General features: G+C 62.1%; 4 protein-coding genes across 5 annotated transcripts; 2 read left to right on the forward strand and 2 right to left on the reverse strand.

The window, feature by feature from the left end:
- Nucleotides 1-8: 8 nt before the first annotated feature.
- CHLRE_16g678661v5 (uncharacterized protein) lies at nt 9-3,254 on the reverse strand. The gene is made up of 6 exons (XM_043071364.1): nt 3,126-3,254; nt 2,986-3,063; nt 2,673-2,863; nt 1,883-1,935; nt 1,213-1,509; nt 9-962 (listed from the first exon to the last, which is right to left on the reverse strand). Exons 1-6 carry the CDS (start codon nt 3,197-3,199, stop codon nt 483-485), a joined length of 1,173 nt encoding a protein of 390 aa, XP_042916228.1. The 5' UTR covers nt 3,200-3,254; the 3' UTR covers nt 9-482.
- Nucleotides 3,255-7,284: 4,030 nt separating this feature from the next.
- CHLRE_16g678773v5 (uncharacterized protein) lies at nt 7,285-10,220 on the forward strand. The gene is made up of 4 exons (XM_043071366.1): nt 7,285-8,189; nt 8,357-9,017; nt 9,189-9,335; nt 9,564-10,220. The coding sequence occupies exons 1-4, from the start codon at nt 7,663-7,665 to the stop codon at nt 9,849-9,851; spliced, it is 1,623 nt and encodes a 540-aa protein (XP_042916229.1). The 5' UTR covers nt 7,285-7,662; the 3' UTR covers nt 9,852-10,220.
- A 434-nt stretch (nt 10,221-10,654) lies between these two features.
- Nucleotides 10,655-13,096, forward strand: CHLRE_16g678885v5 (uncharacterized protein). The gene is made up of 3 exons (XM_043071369.1): nt 10,655-10,823; nt 10,935-11,272; nt 11,519-13,096. The coding sequence occupies exons 2-3, from the start codon at nt 11,253-11,255 to the stop codon at nt 11,673-11,675; spliced, it is 177 nt and encodes a 58-aa protein (XP_042916230.1). The 5' UTR covers nt 10,655-10,823; nt 10,935-11,252; the 3' UTR covers nt 11,676-13,096.
- Nucleotides 13,097-19,168: 6,072 nt separating this feature from the next.
- CHLRE_16g678997v5 (uncharacterized protein) lies at nt 19,169-25,864 on the reverse strand. 2 transcript variants are annotated; one of them, XM_043071371.1, is made up of 14 exons: nt 25,163-25,864; nt 24,405-24,813; nt 24,051-24,200; nt 23,437-23,774; nt 23,093-23,249; nt 22,776-22,928; nt 22,384-22,452; nt 21,845-22,038; nt 21,552-21,669; nt 21,180-21,270; nt 20,598-20,998; nt 20,251-20,343; nt 20,059-20,100; nt 19,169-19,801 (listed from the first exon to the last, which is right to left on the reverse strand). In XM_043071371.1, the coding sequence occupies exons 1-14, from the start codon at nt 25,375-25,377 to the stop codon at nt 19,691-19,693; spliced, it is 2,541 nt and encodes an 846-aa protein (XP_042916232.1). In that variant the 5' UTR covers nt 25,378-25,864; the 3' UTR covers nt 19,169-19,690. The 2 variants fall into 2 exon arrangements, with proteins under 2 accessions (XP_042916232.1, XP_042916231.1); XM_043071372.1 differs by having other exon boundaries at nt 25,163-25,719.
- Nucleotides 25,865-25,966: the final 102 nt, after the last annotated feature.

A 25,966-nucleotide genomic window follows, 5' to 3' on the forward strand; every position in this document is an offset into this window, starting at 1 on the left:
CACCCCCCGCTAATTTGCATATCGACCAGGAGAGCCCCCCCCCTGATATCGACTACAACAAACATCGATGCAGGCCACGATCAGTCGGCACTGATAGCTGGGCGCAGGGGCTAAGTTTGCCATCCGGCATGTCCTTTTTGCGGACAAGCCACGTGACACAGCTCGTGCCCATCGTGCATGTGCAACCCGCAGCCGGAGGGCCCTGTCTCCTGGAGTTCCGCTCGCCCGGCACTTCCCCTCAGCAACCTTATTGTCATGCTAAACATCGGGGAGACATCTAGCCTCTTACTTGCACCGTCCTTGATAGTAAGCGCGCGGCACGGTGTGTAATGATGACAGTGCTTAGGCAACTGAGCACACAGCAATTTGCCGTTGCAGGTGTCCCTCAACCAGTCTTACACGACTCCAGTTCAGCAGCTCCCCACACACAAACCACAGCTTTGAGCTGCCACCACCTTGCTGTTCAGTCGGTCCGCCGCCCTTTAGCACACACAGGTCTCGCTAGGGCAGCGGGGCAGGAACGGCAAGCCCTGCGAACTGCCGGCCACCAGCGTGGTCCCGACCTGCGGCACGACGCCCGCGCCCGACACGATCGGCATGGCAGCGGTGCCGCAATCCGCGCCCGCAAGCAGCGGCTCAGTGACGTCGCCCACGCGCCGGGGCTTGCCGGATGAAGTCCTGGCGTCGGGACCGCTGCGGCAACCGCCCAACCAGTGGCGTGCCAGCAAGCCGGCAAGCCCGTGCACCGGCGGCAGGTTGCCGGGCTCGCCGGCGGCGGCCGCGGCCGCGGCAGTGGCGGGCGTGATTGTGAGCAGCTCGCTCTCGCTGTGTGCGAACTGCGCGGCGGCGGCCAGCAGCAGCCACGACAGGGCCGCCCACAGCAGCGCCAGGCCCACCAGCGCGGGGATGAGCGCCTGCAGCGCGGCGGCGGCGTGCGGCTCGGCAGCAAACACGCCGCCAATCTGGCGGGCGGAGGGTGTAGGGGCGACGGTAAAACGTGCTGGTAATGGCATGGTCGGGACACGGATTACGGGAATAGCGAGGTGGCAAAGGGTAAAGACACGGGCTCGCATGCTGGTATGAGACAAACATGCTTGCGTGCAGTGGTGCACACGCTTCCATGCATCAGCTAGCAATGTGGCTACTGGATGACACGAACACGAGGACGAGTCAGCACCCGAAGGCACCCGAAGCTAGCAACCAGGAGCTCACCGCGTTGCAGCAGCACACGTGAGGGCCGAAGTAGGACTTGAAGGCAGACAGGTCCAGGCAGTTGGGCGGGCACGTGCTGGGGCCCCACTTGGCACCGGGAGCCCAGCCGCCGCCAGGGGTCCAGCTGCCGCTGCCACCATTGCCAGACTCGGAGGAGGAAGCCAGGAAGGAGGCAAGGTCGTTGCTCGAGGCGGCGGCAGCGGAAGTGGCCGAGGCGGTGCCTGATGAGGCAGCGGTGAGCAGCTGCGCCAGGCCCGCACTCATGCCGGCGAGGTTGTCTGGGTATGGCTTGCGCACCTGTGGGCGGGCGGATGGTCGCGTGGGCGAGGAGTGAGGCTGGTGAGAATCCAAAAATATGGATACGCAGGATGGCGTCTCTCTTTGCGCGGCGCGCCCAAGCAAAGCACTCATGCTTTTGCTTGCTTCGTTGTTGCGCTGCCTCGCCAGCAGCTGGGCAGGCCGGTGTAACCTCGTCACGTCCTTGCCAACCACAACTTATGCACCCGCAGCGCCGCCAGGGCGCTCGCTAGCACACAGCCACACACACGCGCAATGGTTCCTGCACGCATACGGTCCTGCATGTGCGCACCGCGTTGGCAGCAAAGTGCAGTGCCTGCAGGCTGAAGGCCCACAGCCCCGTGGTGACCAGCAGCGCCACCACACAACTTACCATCCGACGGCGAACTTCCGCGAGGCCCAGCTGTGCACGATGCTCGTGAGCGCCTGCGCGCGTTAACACCGTTGGCGCGCGGGTGCAACACCTCGGCCCTCCGGCCACACCGTCCCCTCCCAGGGAGCAGGCGATCTGCGCGGCGGTGCCGGCAGGACAAAGTATTGTAGGTGGAAGAGGTTGCAGGGGATCACGTGAAAGGATCACGTGAAGAGGCCTTGGAGAGGGTTCGCGCGGCGGCACTTCCTCAGAGCGGGGCGGGGCGACGGCAGCTGCCAACGCGGGGGTTTCAATCGAGGACATTAAGGAGCACGGCCGGTGGAAATCGGACTTTAGGGTTTTAGGGTTAGGGAAGCCGAGATTGTTGTGCCAGAGCGCAGAGCCCCGGGACAGTTGCCAGACAACAGACCCAATATATCGCTTCCGGGCTCGCTAACGGACTCGCTAGGGTAGTCGCCGTAGCAGCCACGTGGCCAGGGCTGCCAGGCCGGCGGCTGTGAAGAAGCCGCGGGGGGTGGGCACGTCAGCGGTGCCGGCGTGGGCGCGGGCGCCGGCGATGCCCATGCCTTGAGCGCTGGATGCAACGCCGGCGGGGAAGGGCACACCTGCGCAACGGGTAGGTCAGTAGGCAAGGTCGGTAGGTGAGAAAAGGAAATGGAACGAAGCGCTCAAACGTGTACTTCTTGCGCGAGCCCGACAGGTTGGAGTGGAGCTCGAAAAGCGCCTGAAAGGCTGAAAGCAGCAAGTCCTTGCAAGCCCGCTTGATGCGACTGCTGCAGTGGGGCCTCACCGCCAGCGTTGAGGTTGGCTTGGATGTGAGAGCGCCAGATGGCCACACGCAGGAGCAGGACCAGCACGGGGACCAGGGCCACGGCCACCGGGATGTGCGCAAACATGGGCCAGGGGTCGGAGTGAAGCGTGACGCCGAAGCCCGCAATGACATCGTGTGTGCGATGCCGAGCAACCTCAGCAGACACCATCCTGCGTGAGTCACGACGGTACGGGGACGGGTCAAAGGCGTCCTCCCCTGCTTTCCACGGTTGGTGTTGCCAGCCGCCACTATCTATCCGGCACTGCGCCAGAACCGTATTCCTGAGGCTTACCACATAATCAGCCCACAGATGGCAGCGGCGGCTGAAAGGAGCGTGGCCCATTGCTTGTTTACTGCGGAATCGGCAGACCTGCACGCGGACTGCCAGTGTCGTTTTCGTGGGCGCGATTCTGACCCTTCCACTTGACATACCTGGGGACCCTTTTAAGATCTCGTTTACGTGAATGGACGGCTGTCGCCAGTGCGACGTGGAAGAGCTGCGGCATGTCGATTCAGTGCGCAGCTCTGAGCGTATCAGCAACAGTCGCGAAAGAGTGTTAGAGTTGTACATCTATTAAATAAGTAGGCAAGCAGCATTCCAGTGGGCTAATTAGGCCCAAAATGAGCTGAACGCATTGGTCACGAGGGCAGTCCTGCAGGATCCAATCGCGCTGCATACGTTGCCCTAATGACGCGCGCCGGTTTCGCGCTATTATTCATACCGGACACTTGGCACGGTGCGCTTTTGCCGCTGCCCAGTAGTGCCCTGCCCGCCTCGCAAGTACAGTATCAGTATCGGACAGCTCTTGACATTCCCCTACGCCTGCCCTCCCGCATGCCACGACAGTGCGTTTACCCGCCTGGCTTCCTCAGTAGAATCGGCTACCAGCGGAAGCGCAAGACCCCGCCGCTGTGCTGTGTGTCAGCGTGCTTTCGTCTCCATGATGGTTGCGCCAGGTTGCGCATCTTTCGAAGTGCATCAATACCTATCCGTATCTGATCGGCCGGACTTCTAAATCTTATCATAGCTCTTCAGATCCATTAGCGGAGCCCAGGTGCGCAGCGTACTGGACTAGGGAGGCCAGAAGGGGCACGAAGGGGAAACTGCGCACTGAGTGCGGGGATGCACGCAGCACGCCCCCACATGCATGGAGGCAGGAACGTGGCAGGAGCGAACACCAGAAAGTCAGAGCACTGATAAATCGTTTTTGCACTGCTAACGACGAGCTGTTGCTTATGGGAGATATGAATGCACGGGTTGCCAATTTGCAAGAAGTCCTAGGCGCGGAGGCGGATGGTGAGATTGCTGCACACACGGGCACGAATGCATCGAGCCTATTGGCGGCCATACCGGAGAGGAAAAGCATGGACCAAAAGCAAGGCCATGCGCACGGCCAGCTACTTGTGAATCTGTGCCGTGAGCTGGGACTATGTATCCTAAACGGACGGGTTGAGGGTGACGCGGACGGAGAATGCACGTTCACAGGAGGCACGGGGAAGAGCATGATTGATCTCTACGTTACCACACCGGCACTTTACTTCAAGGCACGGCAACTGGAGGTGTGCAACATTCCTGAAGGCGAGGACGAGATCCACCTAGGTGACTTGATGAGCGATCATTGCCCTGTTAAGCTCACGCTTGGGGTTGGCAGATGGGATCAAGCTGCGAAGCAGCACGGCGGCAAGGCTCGCTTTGATATGCGTAGACGGGGCGCGTACTCATCGATTTATCAGGATCCGGAGTGCGCAGAGCTGCGGAGGATAGCCGATGTCATGTGTCGTCTGGGGCGCAGTGCAGAAAATGGCGGTATCACCAGCACGGAGGCGGTGGACCGGCTTGGCAAAGTGCTATACCGTGCGATGGATAAGGCTTTTGGACGAACTGGGACCGACACGCGCAAGGTACGTGGGCAGGATGACGCACCCTGGTGGACGGAGGAGCTAGCGGCTGCGCGACGGGATATGTTAGGACAGAAAGCTCAGATGAGAGCTACTGGCACCTTGCAAGATGAGGCTGCACGGGCCGAATTTTCGAGGCTAAGGACGCGGTACCAGCGCATGCGACGAGAGGCCAAGGAACGATATAAGGTTACGTTTTTCACAGAGTTTTTGGATGAGTGCAAGGCGGACCCACGTGCCCTATGGCAGCGTCTGAACGATGGGGTTGTCCCCTCCTGCCCGCTCACATCGGTCACGGATTGGACGTCCTTCTTTGACACACTCTATAATGGCTCACTGAATGCGTTTGACAATGTGACTGCGGACGAGATTCTTTCCATGATTAATAGAAGGCCCGGCGTAGGTACGCGCAGATGGGCAGTAGAGGATGCACAGACGCAGGAAGATGAGCCTAGCGCACGGCACGCACGAGTTGTGGCAGCTGCGTCCTTGAACATACCTTTCTCGCTGAGCGAGGTTGAAGAGGCGCTACGGTGTCTAAAAAATCACAAGTCTGGCGGGCTAGACCGCGTACCTGCAGAGTGCTACAAGTACGCCACGCGGGAAATTGAAGACGGAAAAGAGTTTAATGTGCTTGCGCCGTTTTTGCTGACACTCTTTGAGCACATACGCATTAGCGGCGACTACCCTAGGCAGTTTTGTGAGACGTCCTTAACGCCCATCCACAAGAAGGGTGACGTTTCGGACATGTCCAATTACCGCGGACTGGCGGTGGGAGGAGCGCTGGCCAAGTGCTACGCCTTCCTGTTGGAGCGGCGTCTCAGTACGTGGGGGGAAACCTGTGATGCGCGTTGTGCTTATCAAGGCGGCTTCCGCAGAAAGAGGGGCACGATTCACAATTTGTTTGTGCTACGACACCTCACGGACAAGTACAAAACGACACAATTGGGCAGGGGGCAAGCATTATTCGTGTGTCAGATCGATTTTGAAAAGGCGTTTGACAGAGTGCCGAGGGATTTGTTGTGGCAAAGACTGGAAGAGAGAGGAGTACACGGCGCCATGCTGGAAGCGTTGAAGAAAGCTTACGAGAAAGTGATGTTACGCGTACGCGTAGATGGACGTACCGGTGACCCTTTTGAGTCAACGGCTGGCGTGAAACAAGGCTGTCCATTGAGCCCCACACTTTTTGGGCTGTTTGTTGAGGCATACGCAGACTATCTGGCAGCCAAAGACGAATTACATCCTGCCATGATGGCGGCCGGGGATTGCCCAGTAGTTGACGGACATCGTTTGCCCTTGCTCTTTTACGCTGATGATCTAAGCTTGTTTGCGACAACACACCGTCGGATGCTCCAGATGCTGACAACACTACGTGAGTTCTGTGAGGCTTTCGGAATGCGTGTGAATGTTACAAAGTCAGAAGTGCTGGGTGTGCATTCGTCAGCCACCTTTCGGCGTTATTTACGGCAGGAGCCAAGCCCCATGCCGGTGTACATGCGGGAATACCAGCAAGGGCTGGAAGCACTTCGCTTCTTTCCCTGGAAGCGTAGAGCGCGGTACCTTGGCCTGTATTACGGCCCCAGTTTTAAGTTTGAATCTTGTTGCAAAGAGTTACGTGCATCGGGTGAGCGAGCTATGCATGCACTACGACGGAAGTTACGCAAGAAGGGGCTTATGGTCCCTGCGGTAGCTATGCGGTGCTTTAACGCTCAGGTGCGTGCGGTATTATCTTACGGTGCACAAGTGTGGGCACCAGACGCGCTTCTCCAAGTGTTCAATGCGTCCCCAGTTGACGGTCAAAGATATGGAGCGTTTGATCGAGCACTAGAGCATGGCATGGTTCGCATTCAGATGGATTTCATGAAGGAAGTGGTGGGAGCCCAGAAACCAACACATGAACTGCTCTTTCGAGAGCTTGGGTGCATGCCACTACACGTGCATTGGGCTGAGCTTGTTTTCCGTTTTTGGAACCAACTGGTTAAGGCAACCGGCACTGTTTACCATCAGGCGTTTAAGGAGGAGATACGAGCGGTGTTGAGCAACCTACCGACGCCGCCCACGCACACGTGGGGGGCTAAAGTTCTGCGGTTATTGATGGTTGGCCTTGGCTACCGTTTCAGTGGAGAGGCAGCTGATATCGAGGCCAATATTACACGCATTACTACGCAAGAACTGGATGTTGCCTCCCTCATGGGGAAGGTACGCGAGAAGTTTGAGGAGGACTGGGCTAGCAACAGGTTAGAGGTTAATCCACGGGATTTTGTGACGCAAGCAGGGGTCAAGCCTGGCGTGAAGATATGTCGTTACAAGCATTGGATGGGGGAAACACGGCACACGCAAATCTACATTCCTCGAGCATGGCATGTCTCCATGATGAGATTCAGGATGGGCGTGTGGATGATTGAGGCTAACAACCCACGCGGTGCGCAGGGTGCGCACAGGGAGAGAGCACAGAGAGTATGTCCGCTTTGCCACGCTGATGAGGAGGAGCATGTAGAGGATGAGAGGCATGTGCTGCTTGAGTGCAAGGCGTACGATGATATCAGAAGCACGCTGTGGGAGGTGATTCCCGCGACTATGATGGACGCGATGGCCAGTGGTGACCAGAGGGGTTTAGCGCGTGTCATTCACGCGATAAGGCTGCGACGTAACGACCTTACGGCGCGACCAATTTAGATATATTATTGCATGAACTGTTTTGCTTTTTGAATAATCCTTTTGAGACTAGTTTTGGCGGTCCATGAGCTTCCTGGCTCGTTTGGACCAATCTACGAGCATGAACTTGTAACATCAATCAATCAATCAGAAAGTCAGTATAACGTTTGCGAGTAAAAGCTGCACATCAAACCACCAATCGTGTTCTGCTTGCAGAGGAGTGTAAGCCTGTGAGTTTGAATTACGTCTGCATAAGCTTTCACCAGATTTATATGACTGTAGCGCCAAGTCGAGCAAAAGCATGGTATTCAATTGCTAGACAACTGCACAGACGTGTGCTGACTCTGGTTGTAACACCATCATGAAGACGTTTCCATAGCGTTGTTGACCCAACAACAAATAAAACAAACCTAGTATGGCTGGCGATGATATAGCAAGCTTCCGTCCACTACGTCCACCCCCGCTGCCTCCCCCGCTCCCGCCACCTGCCACGCCCTTGGCGGATGCCACCCGCCGCGCACTCATCACCGGCGGCGGCGGCTTCCTGGGGTTCCGCCTGGCGGTGACGCTGGCGCGTGACGGTGTCGAGGTCACCATTCTTGACCTGGCGCCGCCGCGGCAGCCGCTTCCGCCGCGCGTGCGCTTCATAGCTGGCTCCGTCGCGGATGCAGCCGCCGTGGATGCAGCTTTCGTGGTCGCCGCGTCGCCCTTCCCCGCCGCCCCGGGTGATGCGCAAACGCACACGCACACGAACTTGTATGGCTTGGATGCGGTGTTCCACGTGGCCTCGTACGGCATGTCGGGCCGCGAGCTGCGCGACCAGGCCGCGCTCATCGAGGCGGTCAATGTGGGCGGCTCGGGCCACGTGGCGGCGGCGTGTGTGCGCCACGCCGTGCCGCGCCTGGTGTATGTGTCCACCTGCAACGTCATATTTGTGGGCAGGTGGGCGGGCGAGCGGGTGGGTGGATGAGCGCGCCGCCAGGTTAGCGGTGAGCTGGCACAGTGGTGGTGCATGGCGGCCGGCTGGATGGCAACGCGATGCATACCGTATGACAGCTGTAGTTGCACGCCTCACATCTGTACTACAATCCACTGACACGCGCGCGCAGGCCCATCAGCGGTGGCGACGAGTCGGCGCCCTACCCGCCCGCTGCCGCCTACAAGGACGCATACAGTGCTACCAAGGCGCGGGCGGAGCGCGTTGTGCTCTCCGCCAGCGGCACCCCGCTCCTACCGGAGCCCATCAGGCAGCATACACATGAGGAGGAGGAAGAGAAGGAACAGAAACAGGAGGGGCAGCAGGAGTCGCGGCGGCACGGCGCCCGGGCCGTGCTGCGCACGTGCGCGGTGCGTTCCACAGGCATCTGGGGCCCGGGCGAGACGCGGCACCAGCCGCGTGTGATCCGCATGGTGCAGCAGGGCGTGTTCGTGGCGGCGTTTGGCGACCCCAACACCCTGAGCGACTGGTGCCATGTAGACAATCTAGTCCAAATCCTCATGCTGGCGGAGCGCGGCCTGCGGACGCCGTACACACCTGCCGCAGCCGGAACTACAGCGGCGGCGGTGAAGGATCCCGGGGCGGCTGGCGGCGATGGTGTGAAGACGGTGGCTGCAGAGCTGGAGCTCGAAAATGGGCAAGCCGCGGACGACGGTCTGGCATGTGACGCTAGCGGCACAGGCGGCCATGGCGGTGGTGGCGCGCGGGACATGGTGGCGGAGGGGCAAGTGTACTATGCTTCAGACGGCGCCCCCATCAACAACTTCCTACACGTACGCCATTCTTTGCTGGGGCAACGCTGGAGCTTGCTTTGTATCATGGGATGCATGTGGCGGACCGTGTGCCACCACCATGCACACATACACAATCCGCGTTGTACATGTGCAAACCCAGCCCGTAGCCCCCAGTCCAAACCCCCAAACATTGCCTTCTCCTGCACGCAGTTCAAGCCCTTCATTGTGGGTCTGGGCTACCACTACCCCTCCGTATCCGTGCCGTACGGGCTAGTGTACGGCATAGCGGGCGCCATTGAGGTGGCCTGGCCGCTGCTGAGGGCGTTCGTCCGGGACCCGCCGCTGACACGCATGGAGGTGCGTGGGCGGGCACTGGGGCTGGGACGCTGGCCAGGTGTGGGCGTCACCAGGATTACTGGATGGGTTGCACCGTGGTGTCTGCAGGTGCTGCAAGCAGCGGGCAGGCGGTGGCCGCGTGGCGCAGGCTGCATCTGAGGGCCCCAGGCAGTGCTCGCGGTCTCGCTTGCAAACCTTTCTCTAGCACCGGTAACGGAACGTGTGCGCGTGCTGCCCATGAACATGCAGGTTGACAAGTGCTGCATCGAGCACTGGTTCCGGATCGACAAGGCGCGCCGGGAGCTCGGCTTTGCTCCGGCAGAATATGACCGGCAGGAGGTGGTGGCGCACATGGCGGTGGAGGGCTGGGCGGCGCCGGGCTCCGAGCTGGCGAAGCGACACGCAGCTGCGGCGGGTGGTGCCGGCGACGACCGTGGCGCCGGGGCCCCTGCGGCGGTGTCGGTGCGGTGGCTTGTGGCGGGCTCAGTGGTCGCGGCGGCCGCGGCGGTGGGTGTGGGCTACATGTGGAGGGGGTAGCGCAGTTGCTGGCGCGTGTCGGGTGGTGCAGGGGTGACTGAGGCTGCTGGCACTGCAATGCCGTGGCGGGAGTTGGGCAAGAAGTGCGGGGTACAGCGGGTGCGCGATGCGCTAACTGAACCTCGTGGTGAACGCTTTGTTGTGGCGCGGGTCGCCATGTCAGCTGGCTTCACGGACGTTGCAGCAGTATGGCGAGTTGGCGGTCGAGACGGTATTGACCCCGTCGTGGTCTTTGGCATGGTCTACAACAGGCAGGAGCGACGCCGCGGCCTCGTGCCTCGTGCCTTGTGCCTTTTGGTGGGAGTATGGCAGCCTTGTATCCCAGCCGCATGCATGCGGCCCGTTGTCTCGATGTAACATAAAGTTTTGAGAAGGGCGTTAGGGCGATGGTCGGCACGAGCAGGGGTGGCCACGAGGCACGAGCACAAGTTGCTGGCCGCTATCTGCAAGTAGGTACCCCTCATCCAGCTCATCACCTCCTACACCACCGCTGTCCTACGTCGTAAACACACAGCGAGAAAAGAACTGCAATGTCCATGGAAGCGCGCTGACGTACACATAGTTGGGCGAGGTGTAGACAGCGCGGAGCCAGGGCCCCGTTCTGCGCGTCTGTGATGCTTTCGGAAAACAAATTGGCTTCACTTAGTGCCCAGTACAAGTGCAAGTTTTGTTTCCAATACCCGGGTGGCGCGCGTGGTAAGATGGGGGGAGGAGGCGGGGAAGACCCGTGGGGGGTCGTGGGGGGTCGTGGGGGGTCGGCATCTTCGATGCTATTTCTCTTTGCTGCCGGAACTTCAATAAACAAAACTCCTAGAACACTGCTATTCGACGTGCTGCAAGTTTCAAGCGCTGGCGCGCGCGCGAGAAGTTCTCGACCTGTTTTCCCGGCAACCGGAAAAGGCTGGGCACTTGCCCTTGTTCCATAAAAACATGAAAGGGCAGCACGATGACGTCGCTGGGCACTCTCCACAGGTCCGCGCTGAGGTCTCCGTCGTTGAAGGGCTCCGCAACACCCTGCACGCTTTTCTCGACCGCCTGTCGAATCTGAGTAGAGGCAAACCTGTCCCTCTGTACTCCTCGCAGTCCATATTCTTGGGCTTCCAGGAGTTCTCCATCGGACTGGCCGAGTACGCGCCAAATCGACATCGCCCAGAACTCAAGCCAGCTTCGTTGCTTGCTGAGCTGCTTGCATCAACTTCCAGTGCGCCAGTGGTAACGGAGCGGTGCGGACCGGCCGACTCATTGTCCCGCGCCGGTGTATCGTCTGCGCCTCCGGCACCTGACTCATTCAAGTGCGAGTGCGGGCTGGAAGCGGCCCACGAGTGCTGCGTGCCTGGTGTGCGCGGCTGCGGATGCGACGCGGGCGGCGCACGGGGCAGGCAGGCGAAGGGCACTCGGCCGATGGACATACCCCTGCACACGTGAGCAACCGGCAGGGGCGCACAGATCCCATAGGTCGCTGGGCAGGCGTGTCTGTAGCTCCATAGGGCTGACGCGCGCATCTGCTTGCGTCCATGTTCAGCATGACGACGACATGACGCATGTCCAATCGTAATTTGGTTGATGATTGTGATGTGCGGCTGTCACCTTACTGCAGCCTGTATGCCTTGCACGCTCCAAGCTTGCGCACTTGCGCCCCACGCGCGCCTTGCTCTCCTCGGCCCCAGGTACTATCGGGACCCCCGCCAGGTCCGGGAGCGGCAGCGCCTGTGGGCGGCGCTCGTGAGCTACCGCGTGCAGCAGGAGCGGACCGAGCTCGAGCGGCGACACATCCAGCTGTCTAATGCGCAGCAGCAGGAGCTGCAGCAGGAGCAGGAGCGGTAGGAGGCGCGGCAACAGCAGCGCACGAGCAAAACGATGAGCACGCATAGGCAAACACACTAGCTGGTAGAACATTTGCAAAGACATTGCAGTGGCATGTGTAACGTGCGTGAGAGCAGTACCGTAGATTGTGGATAACTTGGGCATCGAAATGGAGATCTAGCGTGCACGCTACTTGCATGTACGGTGGCTGATCATGTACAAGCGACCAGAGCGACAATTTGAGTACGGTAGCGGGCGATGAACTTGAACAGGTCCTGCGCAACATTGACGCAGTGAAAGGCATGGCGAGCGTGCAGTGTTGAGGCGTGAGAGGTATGCAGGGCTGAAGCGGGCGTAGGGTCTGGCCCGTGGTGGAGCTAGCGGTGGCCACACTGTACAATCCGCAATAGAACTGATAGAAGTGCTATGCTGCGCGAGCCTGGGCGAGCTCGCAGTGCTGTGGCATGCATTAGGACTGATCCATGGGTCGGGAGTAATAATATACTGAAGTAGTTTTATAGAAGCACGTGTGCAGATGGTTCATTACCAGCAACGCATTTGCTAGTCTGCTACTTTCAAGGCGGGGACATGTATGGCCCCTTGATGACGGGCGCTCCATGTGCAAGCACCCAATCGGATAGCAGCAGGTTATGAGTGACAAACGTTGAGGGGCATGTGTGCGGTGGCATTCTTTTCACAACTGGTGGTGATGGCGGCGGCGGCGCCGCCGCAGGGGCTTACGTACGGCGGCGGCGGCTGGTGGAGGGCCTGGGCCCAGCAGTGGCGGCGTGCATGTGTGTAGCAGCGGGGCAGGCAAGGCCACATGGACGGAGGGGAGCGCGGCCCCGGCGGCCGGCCAAGAAATAAAGAAACGGCGCCAGTGCGCGGGTTAGAGTCTTTGCTGATGAGCTGAGCATGGTACGGTGTGTGGTAGGGTTTGCTGCTGTTTGGACACTTTGGTTTGTTGCCTGCTGCGCTTGTGCTTGACAGCGGGACGTGCATGGGCTTAAGGGCTAGCGAAGAGCCTGCATGAGCCGGCCCGACTTCCGCGGTTTGGGCGGGGGCAGGGGTGGGCAGGGGCAGGGGGTTGGGCAGCAGGGTGGCAGGTTTAGGCAGGACAAACCGACTCCGGCTACAGGAGAAAGAGCATTGTACAAGTAACGGATGTGACAAGGAATGGGGACAACTCCAAGAGATGATGTAGTTTCAGAACCTTCGGCCTCAGGCATTGCACCAAGGTGTCGCGGGTGCAGCACACGTTTCATTCCCCTCGAAAGGGAGAGCCACCTCTGTTGTTCACCTACCCCTCGAAAGGGAGAGCCACCTCTGTTGTTCACCTACCCCTCGAAAGGGAGAGCCACCTCTGTTGTTCACAATTCGCTCGTTTTGATGCACGCGGCGACAGACAAGCGGGTCCCACTCCAGGGTTCGTGCCCCTAACGGGCATGTCCCCACTGATTACCGCCAGGAAACAACATACATGTAATAGTTTCATATGTATTACTTCATTACTTCTTTAAAAGCCGTAGACGTGGCCTGAACGAGTCAAAATGCAAATTCTTCCACGATGACAAGCCTCGAGGCCTTTTTTCCTGACAGTAGCCCGTGCAACTACTGTCTGGTATGTCAGCATGTCATACAGATAGGTCGCAAGGGCATCCGTGTCGTCAATCTGGAGACTTACGCTTGCTGTGGCCTCAGCGATGATGTGCTCGCTGTCCGCAAGGAGCAGGGCGTGCGGGCTCCGTTAGCAGCAGTTCATGGAGCATGCTACATCAGTCAACTTCAGCCGCGCCTCCGGGTGCTGCGGGAGCAGGCTGCGGCGGTGCCCCGCACCCGCGCAGCGGTCAAGTCTCTCCCCCCCAAGCCCGCTCGCCGGGCGCCGGCGGGGGCAGGGCAGAAGCTGGGGCAGCTGCAGAACGAGACTGCACACATCACCGGTGTGCTGCCGAGTGCTTCCCAAAGGCGCACAGGTATGTGTGGGTGTGCCGCTGAGCTTTGGTGTATGCATGAATGGACATGTCCAGTCAACGCTAATCCACTTGCGCAACTCCACCGGGCCACAGCCGCCCGCGCGCAGGCCACCAGTATGCTGCGGTTGGCTGGCGAACAAGCGCCTGCAGGAGCCGCGGGTACGTTATGTGGAGTGTAAGGGTGATTTTGGGGGCATGCAGTTGTGTGCGGGTATGGGATGGAGCGCGACGTGGGTTGGGCCTGTTGCTGCGTTGGTAGGTGTTGTTGACGGCGCTAACCGTGTGTCTGCTGTGTGTCGCCCTAACTGCGTGTGGACACTCTGCAGGCGGTGGCGTGACGCACATGGAGACCAGCCCACAGGAGTCGCCAGGGCGCGGCGGTGTGGCGGCGCCGGGCGCATGCACCAGTAGCAGCGGCCACACGGGCGTGTCATGGGACAACAGCAAGCAGGCGTATCGGGCGCGCAGCAGCTGCAAGCTCAGCGGCGTCAGCGGACAGCCGCGCCACCTGGGGCACTACCCAACCAGCCATGACGCAGCAGCGGCGGTGAACCTCTACCACGAGGTGCTTGCCTGGTGCTTGACATGGGGGGTGGAGGTAGAACCACCTCCGAACGCTGTGCCTGCTGGCGTGGCACTGGGCCGCGCAGAGGAGGCATATGTACGCTCGTGCGCCCTCAACGCAGAACTCGACTTCTGGCGTGCAAAAGAAGCTGCCTTGACAGCGCAGTTGGCGGAGGAGCGCCGCAGCAGCTGTGCCGATTACCTCACTGCTTGTCAGCTAGTGCCGGAGCTGGCCAGCTTCGTGACCACCATCGCCACCGGCGGCGTGCTGCCCGGCGACCTGGTGGTTGAGTACGCGATGGATGCGGTCACCAACGCTGCCAAGCTTCGTGAGGGCGGGCCTGCAGCGAACGGTGTTCGGTGGAGGTCGAGGATCAAGGTGGTCGCCGCTGCCGCCGCAGCTCAGTGCAGCGGCGAGGCCACTTTGAACGTGCTGCGGGGCGATGTAAAGGATCCCGGCCTGCCGTTTCCCAGCACCAGCACCAACCGGCGGACTATGGGCGAGGACGGGGTGGTTCCGGACGCTACTGTAGGTGTGCTGCCCACTGGCATTCGGAAGTTCGTGGCCCGCTGCCACGTCGCCGGCCGTCCAAACGCGGATGCTTGCATGGGCACCGACGGCGTTGACATCCCGGTGAGTGGTGTGTGTTTCAGTTGGTGGTTCGGTAGTGTGCATGGTAGCGTAACATGCGTAGTCACGAGCGAGAGATCGCTTGCGGCCCCTTTCCAACTATTGCCTCGCATTGCCTTGTATGCTTGCAGGCCCTACTGGAGAAGGAAATATATCCCAGCGGCGTGCGGTTTGCTGGGGACGCGTGTCTTGGTGACAGCATCGGCGTTGCAGCGCTGGCGCAGAAGGAGCGCGAGTACAACAGCCTTGTGTCGCGGCTTGACAGCTCAGCCGCGCGAGTATCCGATGCAGCGGGGTCGCACGCAAGCGTGCAGCACGTGGCGGCATGGGTCCAGCGCGAGGTGCTGCCGCGTGCTCGCACTAGCCTCCGTGAGGCGCAGGTAGCATCGGAAGCGCAAGATGCCCGCTTCCAGCGGACCAACGGCGGTGCCATGGAAGCTGGAGAGCAGCAGCGACTGAAGCAGCAGCAGGTTGTCCACAAGTGCGCCAGTCTTCAGCGTATCGAGCGGGCACAGACCGTGGTGTCGCTGGCAGAAGGACTTGTGCGAGGAGCGCAGCGGATGCATGACATACAGCTCGTGTCGGTGACCGTGGGTGTCCTCTCGCCCGAGGGACGCATCACCGTCGCCTTGACCCCAGCTGGCAGCGATGCAGAGGCGGCATGCGCAGAAGCAGTGGTGCTGCTAGCGCGTGACATGCGCGCTGCGCTGCCACAGCTGTATGACGTGTTGCGGCATGCAGCCACCTCGATGGTGGTCGCGTTCCTCACGTCACCGGACAGCAGCGTTTCCGAGCTAGTGGCCCGCATGTACGTCGGTGGGAAAGCGGGTGAGCAGACGATGCGACGGCTCATCGCCGACGTCGCGGTGGCGCTTGCGACTGAAGCCAAAGCGCAACAGCAGGAACGGAGGCTGGCGGAGAAGGAGCAGCGGCGGCAGGAGGAGGAGCGGCTGCAGCAGCTGCTGGCCAAGGCGGCACCTCAGCCTGCAGTGCTTCCGGCGGCGCAGCAGGCGGCGGCGCTCCCAGTGGCGGCAGCGGCGGCGGAGGAGGAGCCGCCGCTGCCTCCGGCGGGCAGTCTTCTGATGGTCGTGACGGATGGAGAGCACTTCTCGCTCACCAACGCAGCAGGGGGTGGGGCTCACTCCTCCAACCTTGCACAGCTCAATCGTGAATGCCAAAAGCAGTGTGCTGCTGCGGCACTCGTGCGCAAACGCACGGCACGTGGGCAGGAGGAGGTTCAGCTGGCACTCTGGCGGGATTTCGTGCAGCACGTGCCATTAAACCCGCCACGGCAGGTGCTCCCGAGGGGAGCAGCGACTTCTGCAGCACCGGCGGGTAGCATTGCTAAGATGCCACATGCTGACGCCCTGCTGGGGGTAGTGGCTGCACACAACAAACACCAGGCCGCGGTGAAGGCGGCTGTAGCGGCCGCGGCTGCAGCGGCCGCGGCTGCGGCCAAGGCTCCGGCCGTGTCGGCAGCAGCAACAGCAACAGAAGTCCCACCGCCAGTCCAGCAGGTCCCCCCGCCCGCCCCCACACAGGCAGCACACCCAGCAGCACCGGCGAGGCCCAAGCGCACAGCGGTGGCTCCAGCACGTTACAACAGTGGCGAGACAGCGGTGCCCGCAAAGCAAGCAAAGACCAGCACCACAGCGGTGGCGCCCTTGGCGCTGCCAGCAGCTGCACCAGCTACTGCTGCCGACCCCCTCTACCAGCAGCTGGGGGCCTTCTGCATGGTGTGCGGCAGTAAACACAGCAGCGACAGCAATGACATGCTGTTCTGCGATGGTCCCCGCTGCAGCAACGAGAGCCGTTACGCGGGCTGGCACCAGAAATGCCTCACGCCGGCAGTGACCATGGTGCCGCAGGGCGACTGGTTCTGCCCGAGGTGCGTGACAGCAGAGTCGCGCTGCAAGGAGCAGGGGCACCGCTCGGGTGCACAGGCGCCAACACCCAGGCAGCAGCAGGCTGGCGCACGGCTGTTGCCAGCGGCTCTGCCTGCCAGCCGCTTGACGCCGGGCCTGCAGCCGCTGGTGTCGGACCTGTACTCGTCCGCAGGACGCCTTGCGGGGTCCATAGAGCGGCGTGCTGACATTTACGCCATCTCCCCGCAGCAAGTCCAGGAGCATGGCGAGAAGGTGAAGGACATTGAAGCGCACGTGCCATGGCGTCAGGTGGAGCGCCCCGTACAGCAACTGGCGCGGGAGTTAGAGGCCCATTCCCAGGCTGCACAGCAACCTGGCAGCATGGACGGGGTCTCACCTCAGGTTGCTGCAGGCTATCACGCCTACATGGCAGCGGCGCTGAGGCCCCAGCTTCCCTGGGGGGCTGATGGCGGCGCGGGCGTGGCGGAGCCGCCGCCTGCTGCTGGTGCAGCGGTGGCGGTGCGTGGGGGCGGGGGCACGGCGGCTGCAACTGCTACCGGCGCAGCAACAAGCACTGCTTTCCGGGCGCCAGGGCTGGCGAATGGCTGCTCCGGCTGTGTGGACGCAGCAGCTGATCGGAAGGACACCCATGCCTCCCGTGCTGCTAGCAGGGCTGCAGCAGCAGCAGCTTCTGATTCGGTACTGGATGCCGAGGCTGCGGGCGTGCTTCAGCTTGTCCGACAGCTGCCAGTGCGGGAGGGTACCGCGGTGGTCTCGCGCCTGGTGTGGCGTAGCCAGTACTTGGCACGGCATGCACTGCTGCTCGGGGATCGCGTATCCACAGGCGCTGACGGTCCTTCCTTCCCATTTGCCAGTGGGATGGCAGAGGCGGAGGCCTACTGGGTCTACCGGCTCACGCACGGCATGATGCCAGCAGGTCTGGCGCCAGCCACGGCCGAGCAGATAGTACAGCAAGCAGTCGACCAGGCGCGGCTTGACAGCGCTGTGCTCGTGTGCAAGGAGGCCGGCCGCGACTTCACGCGCCAGTTCCATTACACAGCGGAAGGGATTGCATGCATGGTCGTGGACGAGCCGCACAAGCTGAAGACAGCAAAGCCGCAGGACAACCCTTGCTGTTTCCTGGCGAAGCTTGACAACCTTGCCTCCATGCAGCGCGTCGCCACCCATGGCCGCTTGCAGCCGGGCACAGCAGCCGCATCTACAGCCCTGGCTACAGCCACTCCGCTCAGTTCGGCAGCAGCACTGGCAGCAGCAGCAGCCCGGGTTGCAGCCCCGTGCAGCCCACAACTTAGCCCGTCCGAGGCAGAGGTGGCCGCTGCAGCGGCCGCCTGCAAGTACGGAGAGTCCTGCCTGGACAAAGGCGTGCTGCTGGAAGTTGCAGCAGAGCTTCAGCGCGAGTATCAGACAGCCACACTTGTCACGCGTGCGGCAAAGTACCCTGGGCTCAACCCCAGCCACCTCATCGCCATCCTTCGCGGTGAGACGGACGCGCAGTCCGTCAACTGCGCGCAGTACTGGATCGGCTGTGCCCCGCTGCAAGAGGCCTTACGGGAGCGCGGGTTTGTGCGGGAGGCAGTCGTGATGCGAACGCTGATGGAGGCGTTTGAGGCATTTGACGAGTGTGGCTTGGAGCCGGTGGAGCGGGCGCTGCGCATCACACGGCGGACCATCATGCTGCAGCGCATGCTGGGCAACACGCTCTTTACTGCGCGTGTTTGCCGCGGCGGCGCGCAGCCCACCCTGCCGCAGTACGTGGATGGCTTCACACTGCAAAACGTGTGCAGCTGGCTCATCAATGGCGATTCGCGTCTGGAAGTGGTGGAGCGGCTGCCAGCGGAGCGGCGTTCGGAGCTGTGCGAGCGAGCGCTCAGCTCAGACTGCTGTGAGCTGTTCTTCTCGCTGCTGACAACACTGTGCGGTGGCCGTCCAGCGCTGCGAGTGATCCAGGGCGCCATGACCCGTATCACCTTCCTGCTCGGACTGCGGCAGCAGACGCGCACAGCTCGTGGCTTCAGCATGCGCAGGCGCCGCACACGCGGCGCGTACAAGGAGCACGAGCTCATGGTGGCAGCTGCGCTGTTGGACCCGGAGACTGTCAGCGCTGGGCGTGTGGGCATCAGCAAGTGGAACAGCGCGCTGAAGATCAAGAATCGGTGCCTGAAGATCAAGCGCCAGAAGAGCATTTGCAAAACTGCTGGCGCACGTGCGAATGGCAAGATGGGGCACACGCGCCAGGTGATGTTCAACAAGCCGAAGCTGGCCACTGGGGTGCATGGGGCGGCGCGGAAGTAGAGTACGGGAGGTCACAAGTAACGCATAGGTAGAGGCTGCTGAATGTCTGCTTAGGTACACGTGATGAATAGGGAAACGGAGCAGGGCAGGGCGGAGCAGGGGTGACCAGGGGCACACCGTGGGACCCCCGGTGACAATTCCTGGCATAACTTTTTCACTCGGACGACTTGCATAATGATTCTTAAATACTCTGAATGTGCTCGGCAAGTGCAATACATCACGCTGTAAATTTACAGTTCTGGTGAAAAATAATTTTTGGGTCCCCCATGCAACACACCCCGGACGGCACGCGGTGAAAAACCCCTGATAGATTGTCCTTCGACGAGACGTAGCCGTAGACGTGGCGGCATCCTTGAAGGACAATCTATCAGGGGTTTTTGGTGCCGTCGCGTTGGCGCCTCCCTGGGGACACACTTTTTCCTGGAGTGGGACCCGCTTGGCGACAGACTCCTCACCTTACCCCTAAGAAATAATGATGGCTGTGTGGCAGCTACGTACCTTCCCACAAAAAGCACCGCATGAAGAAAGGTTACGGTACGCACGACTGGCTCATCACTCATCACGCCCTGCTCGTCCTCGCACGATTTGACCAAACCGAGGGTCTCTGCATTCCTTGTTGGACCATCAGTACCCAGTGTATTGCTTGCAGCCAGCAGCCTGCTCGTCAGCGCAGCCTACGCCACTGCTTGCTTACGCCCCCAGCGCGTCCATCAGTCCTCGAAGGCCCCTCGCTGCGGCGCTGGGGTCCACGTTGTCTCCACCGCTGTCCACCGCTGCGTAGCGGTGCCCCAACATGTGCGCCTGCAGCGCACACGAGCGCGCGAGTACAAACACAGACATGCATTGGTTAGGTTCAGCGCACTGGCGTACGCGCGCGCGCGACGTTTTCTTACACAGGCACTCTTGGTTTCGCTTAGGCCCTCCAACGCAGGCAGTCACTCGCCACGGATGCCTTGCGCATGCACACACATCCCGCCATATCGATGTGTCAAATGCATGGCATGCATAAGTTGGTCAGTTTCCCTGATTGTACGGGGCAGCAAGAACACACGTCTCACCAGGTTGTGGTAGTGCTGGTTGCCACCCGAGTTGTGGTGGAGCTGGGCCGTGGCAGGAGCGGCGGGAGCAATGGGAGCGCACAACTTCGTCATTCTCATGTCAAAGGTGCTGTTGCCGGGTTGTATACGTCACCTACACGCTGTGGTTGTTGCGGCTACGAAGTCCCAGCAAACGCACGCGGGCACACCCACCTCCAGGACGCCCCCCTTTCCCGGTGGCAGCCACATCATGTTGGCCAGCCCGGCGCCGTGCCCGCCCGCCACAATGGCCGCGTTGCCCAGCACCTGCAGCCGCACACCATCAGGACGGGCTGGTAAGATGAGCAGCTTGTTGGACGGACGGGACCGTGCGAGGCGGCGAGTCCAGGTGCATGCCCGGCGCCAAACGCGCCACTGTGTCGGTGGCGATGCGCACCAAAGGCCCGGACTCTGGCCTGCTCCAAAACCGTCCTACGCAGGGACCTGCCCCGCTTTGAGGCCGTCCTACACGGACGGCCCACTGGTACCGCACAGCGCCACACAGCGACACGCGCACAGACCTGTAGCTGGTCTGGGTAGAAGGGCACGTCGCTGAGCTCCAGCAACCTCAGGTCAAACAACACACTCGACTGCCGGCACTTGCCGCCGCCCAGCAGCGCGCGCCGGCCGCCCGCGCCGGCTGCAGACGCCGCGCCAGCGGCATCCGGCCCCTCCATTGCATCCTCCGAAAGCAGGTCAGCCAGGTAGGAAGCCTCCCCCGATGGGAGGGCGCTGCGGGCGCCCGTGTCGTGGCCTTCGATCAGGGCCTGCAGCCGCCGCAGGCGCTCCGCGCGGCGCTGCCGCAGCCGGTCGGCCAGCAGGCGGCGGCCGGTGTCTGGGAAGGACTGGGCCAGGCCGGCGCGCATGCAGGCGCCGTCGTTCCAGCGCCACACCTCCCGCTGCAGCTCCAGGACCAGCTCGCCTGGCGGGGCGTGATGAGCAAGACGCGGCAGATGGGACTACGGTAAACATGACGGGGATGAGCGTGTGCTCGTTTGTCGTAACCGCAGATCGAGTATGCAGGTCGGGTGGCGGTGGACGGGGGAGCGGCAGGACGGGGGAGGGGGTCAGCGGCGCCATCTGGGAGGCAGCGGTGGACTCACCCTCATTTCCAAACATGCGGGTATGCTGCCACGAGGTGAAGGAGTCGCGCTTCTGGGCCTCGAAGTTGCGCCGGCTGATCCACACGACGGTCTGCAGCGCACCACACACAGCAGCTCCGTGTCACTCCCCTGCTGCCTCTACTGCTCACCTTGAAAGGCCTATCCCCTCCCCTTCCCTTCCCTTCCCTTCCCTTCCCTTCCCTTCCCTTCCCTTCCCTTCCCTTCCCTTCCCTTCCCTTCCCTTCCCTTCCCTTCCCTTCCCTTCCCTTCCCTTCCCTTCCCTTCCCTTTCCCTTTCCCTTCCCTTTCCCTTTCCCTTTCCCCTCCCCTCCCCTCCCCTCCCCTCCCTTCTGCCCCATCCCGCCTTCCGCACCTTGCGCACCACGCCCTTGTTCTGCAGCGGTACCTTGAAGCCGCTGCGCACCGGCGGCTGAATGGCGGGCGCCAGCATGTGCCGCAGCCACAGCGCCGCACCCGCAACCACCGGCGACCTGCGGGCACGTTGGCACAGGAGCAAGAGGAGCACAAGAGCACGGTGCCGGACAGTGTTGGTGCAAAAGGATAGCGGCAGTCCGCAGAAGGCAATGCGTAACCATACAACGTATGCAAGCAAGCCAACCGCCTGACCTGTGCGCATGTACCCCCAACGCCCGCCCGCCCGCGCACCTGCACTGGGTGGCCAGCGCCGCGCCCATGGACGTGAGGAGGGACGTGCCGGCGAAGGTGTTGTGCAGCGAGCGGCTGAGGCAGGTGCCGGGCGCCCAGGGGTTGCGGGACAGGATGCGCAGCGGGTAGGGCCGCGACAGCGACGCCCACACGTCCAGGTAGTAGCCGTCGGGCTTGCCGTCGGCAATCACCACCTACGCGTGTGAAGCGCGCGTCGTGTGTTGGGGAAGCACTTGGGGAAGGGGTCACAAGGCGAGCGCTTGTGTGTGTGTGTGTGTGTGTGTGTGTGTTAAAAAACAAAACGAAAGCCCGCCTAATGTGTGTGTGTGTGTGTGCGCGCGTGTGTACGGTGGTGCACAGGTCGGGGCAGTGCACAGGGCCAGCCAGCATGTGACGGAGACGCGTAACGAGCCCTCATCCCACGGCAGCACAGCCAGTTTGGGGTATCCCAGTGAAGCGTACATCCGAAACAATTCCACAGGCCCCAGGCGGCAGCCCCAGGGGCCAGCCCCCGACGCCGCACGGCGCCCGGCCCCCACCTGCAGGCCCTGGTCCACCAGTCGCTCATCATTGAGCACTGCCAGGCTGATGAAGGTGGTGACCACCTCCTGCAAGGGCGGAAGCGGGGAGGCAGCGGGGAGGCAGCAGGGAGGCAGCGGGGAGGCAGCGGGGAGGCAGCGGGGAGGCAGCGGGGAGGCAGCGGGGAGGCAGCGGGGAGGCAGGTACGGGGGTGAGCCCGTCACGTCAAAAAGGCAGGCGCGCGTGCGTGGGCACAGGCCTACAGCGGCACTACACGCAAGCCGGTGCCGGTGACACGGGACACGTACAGCACAGGTACGGCACAGGGGCGAGAGGATTCACCTCTTGCCCTGCCCGTACAGGCAGGCCCCCGCACGAGCCCCCTTCACAGGTCCCCGCCCGCTGCCCCTACCTCCAGGCTGTGGAAGGCGTTGGTGGTGTCCCACCGCGTCAGCAGCAGCACCGGGTGCAGCACCGGGCCGGACTTACGCGCCGCCGCGCCGGCGGTGGCGGCGCGCTCCGGCGGCGGCACGCAGGCCTGAGCCACCTTGGTGTAGGCATCAGCCTGAAGAGCATCAACACCAGCACCAGATGCCAATACTGCGCAGCTACGGTACATAACAAGCGCACCAAGATTACGCACCATCTTGTCCCCGCACTGCTGCCAGCACCCGCGTCCGCACCCCTACACTCGCACCCGCATCCGCCCCCGCGCCCCCCCGGCCGCACCTGCAGCGCGTCCCCCAGCCACCTCTTGACGTTCTCCACCTCCAGGTAGGCCTCCGCCTTGAGCGCCTGCAGCCGCTCCGGCGACACGGAGCAGGCGGCGGCGAAGGAGCCGCGCGGCGCCGCCGGCATCTCGCCCGGCGTGCCGCCCAGGAAGGCGCTGTACGCGGGAGGGGGGGCGGTGGGGTTGTGGGGGCGGGGGGTATGATGACTTGCGATGGCGATGCGGTTTCAGTTTATGATCTCAGAGGCCAGTAGGACAGAGGTCAGCGGGGCAGAGACAGTGGGGTGGAGGCAGTGGGGTGAAGGCCAGTGGGACAATGGAGTAGTGCGGCACCGGCACCCACCTGGCGTCCACGACAGTGTTCTCCGCGGCTGCAAACATGTTGGTTGCGCGCTTGTCCTTGACCGGGAACACGTCAATGCGGCTGCGCGCGGGCGCCGGCGCCGCCACGCTGCCGGCCGAATCGGCTGCTGTGCCGTTGCGCTGACCATCACCTCCGTCTGCCGGCACGTCCCGCAGCAGCGCCCGGCGCCGCCGGCGGCCCGCCCCGGGCTCACACAGCTGCACGCGGCCCTTGCGCCACCGCTCGATCAGCGGCACGCCGTACCCCTCTGAGCACGCCTTGCTCGCAGCCGCGCCCGCGATCTTCGCGCCCTCAGCCAGCCAGAAGTCAAAGTCAAACTGCGGCATACGGCAAGTTCAACATGTCGCAAGTATGGTTTTTTTGCATGGCGTCGGCAGAGGCAAGTGGCCCACGTTAACAGCAGCCACGGCCCAAAGCTGCCGGGACGGCCTTTGATTTCTTGCCTGTCCCGTTGAAATGGATTGTTTCCCGTTGCCGTTTAGCACCCAAAACCACAGCCGCGCCACGGCCGCACCCCACTACGCCTTCATTTCTTAAATTTATCATGAATGTAACCCCCAACACTCCCACACCCCGACTCCCGACCTCCGCACCTTGAGTGCATCCTCCGCCGTCAGCGGCAACACATCCAGGACACTCAGCGCCAACACGCCTGCGCCCGGGGCCGACGCAGTAGACCCGTTGGCAGCGGCGCCCGGACCCGCCGCCGCTGCCGTCCCCTTTGCCTTGTCCAGGCCCAGGAACTGCGATGGTTGGTGTCTTGGTTAGCACATGCAGGATATGATTGTAACCCAACCGCTTAAGTTCTGCGCAACACGTCCTCGCAGCAGCTTCGGTTGTGTGTGCTAACTGTGCTCGTCCTCCCAGGAAAGGGTGCGTAGGGCTCCGCCACCTCCACATTACGGCCTGCACCCCGCGGTCCCCATCACCGCCCAGGCCGTGCTCACCCCTGTGAGGCCGCTGAGAGCGCCCTGCAGCCCCGACGCGGCTCCGCCCTTGCCCGCGCTGGCACTGCCACTGCCGCCAGTGCTACCGGCGCCATCGCCGCCACCAACCACCCCTGTAGAGCTAGCGGTGCCGCTGGTGCTGCCGCTAGTGGTGGCGCTGGTGGTGGTGCTGCTGACGGAGCTGCTTCCTGTTGACGCCGCCGCCGCAGCTGCCACGGTGCCCGTCACAGGCACCTCAAGAGCCGCGCCCGCCTCCGCGGCTGCCTCTTCGGCGGCTGCGCTGGCCAGGGCTCCATCGTCCGCTGCTCGCTCACGTGCGCATTCGAGCGTTGTGCAGGGGGCCAGGCCCGAGATGACCCCTGAGCCAGGCAGCCAATAGGTCTTGAGCGCCCCGAGGCGGGGGCCAGTCCTGTGCGTGGGTAAGGTTGAGGCGGGTATGTCGCTGTGACTAATTGGGGGCAGGGTTAGGGGCGGTGCAGGGGCGGCAGCTTGAGGCGCCGCGTGGGACGCACGGCCGTGCCAGCGAGCCGTGACGCGCTCGCCCACGTACCGAATCACCGTATGTGTGGGCGCACCCACCATGTGAAAGCCGCACGCGTGTCTGGTACCACCCGGCGTATGTTTGGGAAGTCGGGAAAAGGCATATGCACCTGTTGCAAACCCATGTCTACGTGTGACTACCCTACTCGCCTGTCCCGGCACCCGGCACGTACCCACCCACGCCTGGCCACTCTGCACGCGCCCGGTGCGGCACGCACCTAGAGCCTAGGTACATGACCATGCAGGCAGCTGAGAGGATGAGTATTAAGATCAGGATGATGTTGGCGATGGGCCACCCAGACGACTCCTTTCGCAGCGAGTCCAGCAGAGCCCCTTTCCTCCGAGTTGGCCCTGGAGAGGAGGGGTCCCGAACTACCTCCCGGCCACCGCGTGGCTTGGCCGGGCTTGCCGATGGTGTAATTTGCTGCACCATGACTAGTTGTCAGTGACACGGGTCGGCCTACGGTTGCAGCGGTCGGTGCGTTTGCAGAATGCTTGGCACGAAGTTATCCACCTATTCCAATGCGTAGTCAGAAAGTTGTAACTGTTGACGTAACATGTTACGTCGATAAGATGCCCCCAAAAGAGCGCCTCGCCCGATGGAAATCGTCGGTGCACTACAACGAAACAACGAGGCCTGCAATGTAATGCGCTGTAATAGTATATGAGCTTTCAGCTAGCTCAACCTGCCTAACTGTGCCTCCTGATATCGTGTTCTCAGTCTAGTTTTGAGCCTGCAACGGTACAGCGCAAGAGCCGTAGCAGCGCTTAGCATTTGATTCTCAATATATATGCATGTATATGCCCTGGTCTGTGTCTGGAGGTTGCCCGTTGGAGCAAACCGTAAAGCCGGACACGCGCCCGGACACCCATGCCAATTTGCGCGACCGACAGCTTTAGAAGACACGAGCAGGGTGCTGTTGGGTACAGTGAGCGAGTCAAAATTGTGAGAGCGACATGCCTGTTCCACATCTCAGGAGGGGTTGTCATGCGGGTGCTGGAGGCGTGTGGAACCCTTCAAT

This window comes from Chlamydomonas reinhardtii, chromosome 16 (assembly GCF_000002595.2).
Source record: "Chlamydomonas reinhardtii strain CC-503 cw92 mt+ chromosome 16, whole genome shotgun sequence".
Taxonomy (NCBI): domain Eukaryota; kingdom Viridiplantae; phylum Chlorophyta; class Chlorophyceae; order Chlamydomonadales; family Chlamydomonadaceae; genus Chlamydomonas; species Chlamydomonas reinhardtii.

Bases quoted from the DNA above. Each gene is read 5' to 3' on its own strand.
- CHLRE_16g678661v5 (XM_043071364.1), bottom strand. From the start codon at position 3,199: ATGCCGCAGCTCTTCCACGTCGCACTGGCGACAGCCGTCCATTCACGT. The intron at 2,864-2,985 runs GTAAGCCTCAGG...TGACTCACGCAG, and splicing joins ATCTGTGGGCTGATTATGTG to GATGGTGTCTGCTGAGGTTG. The intron at 963-1,212 runs GTGAGCTCCTGG...TCCGCCCGCCAG, and splicing joins ACGTGTGCTGCTGCAACGCG to ATTGGCGGCGTGTTTGCTGC.
- CHLRE_16g678773v5 (XM_043071366.1), top strand. From the start codon at position 7,663: ATGGCTGGCGATGATATAGCAAGCTTCCGTCCACTACGTCCACCCCCG. The intron at 8,190-8,356 runs GTGGGCGGGCGA...ACGCGCGCGCAG, and splicing joins AACGTCATATTTGTGGGCAG to GCCCATCAGCGGTGGCGACG. The intron at 9,336-9,563 runs GTGCGTGGGCGG...ATGAACATGCAG, and splicing joins CGCCGCTGACACGCATGGAG to GTTGACAAGTGCTGCATCGA.
- CHLRE_16g678997v5 (XM_043071371.1), bottom strand. From the start codon at position 25,377: ATGGTGCAGCAAATTACACCATCGGCAAGCCCGGCCAAGCCACGCGGT. The intron at 24,814-25,162 runs GTGCGTGCCGCA...ACCCACGCACAG, and splicing joins GTCATGTACCTAGGCTCTAG to GACTGGCCCCCGCCTCGGGG. The intron at 19,802-20,058 runs GTGAGACGTGTG...TGTGCGCTGCAG, and splicing joins ACCAGCACTACCACAACCTG to GCGCACATGTTGGGGCACCG.
- CHLRE_16g678885v5 (XM_043071369.1), top strand. From the start codon at position 11,253: ATGGACATACCCCTGCACAC. The intron at 11,273-11,518 runs GTGAGCAACCGG...CCTCGGCCCCAG, and splicing joins ATGGACATACCCCTGCACAC to GTACTATCGGGACCCCCGCC.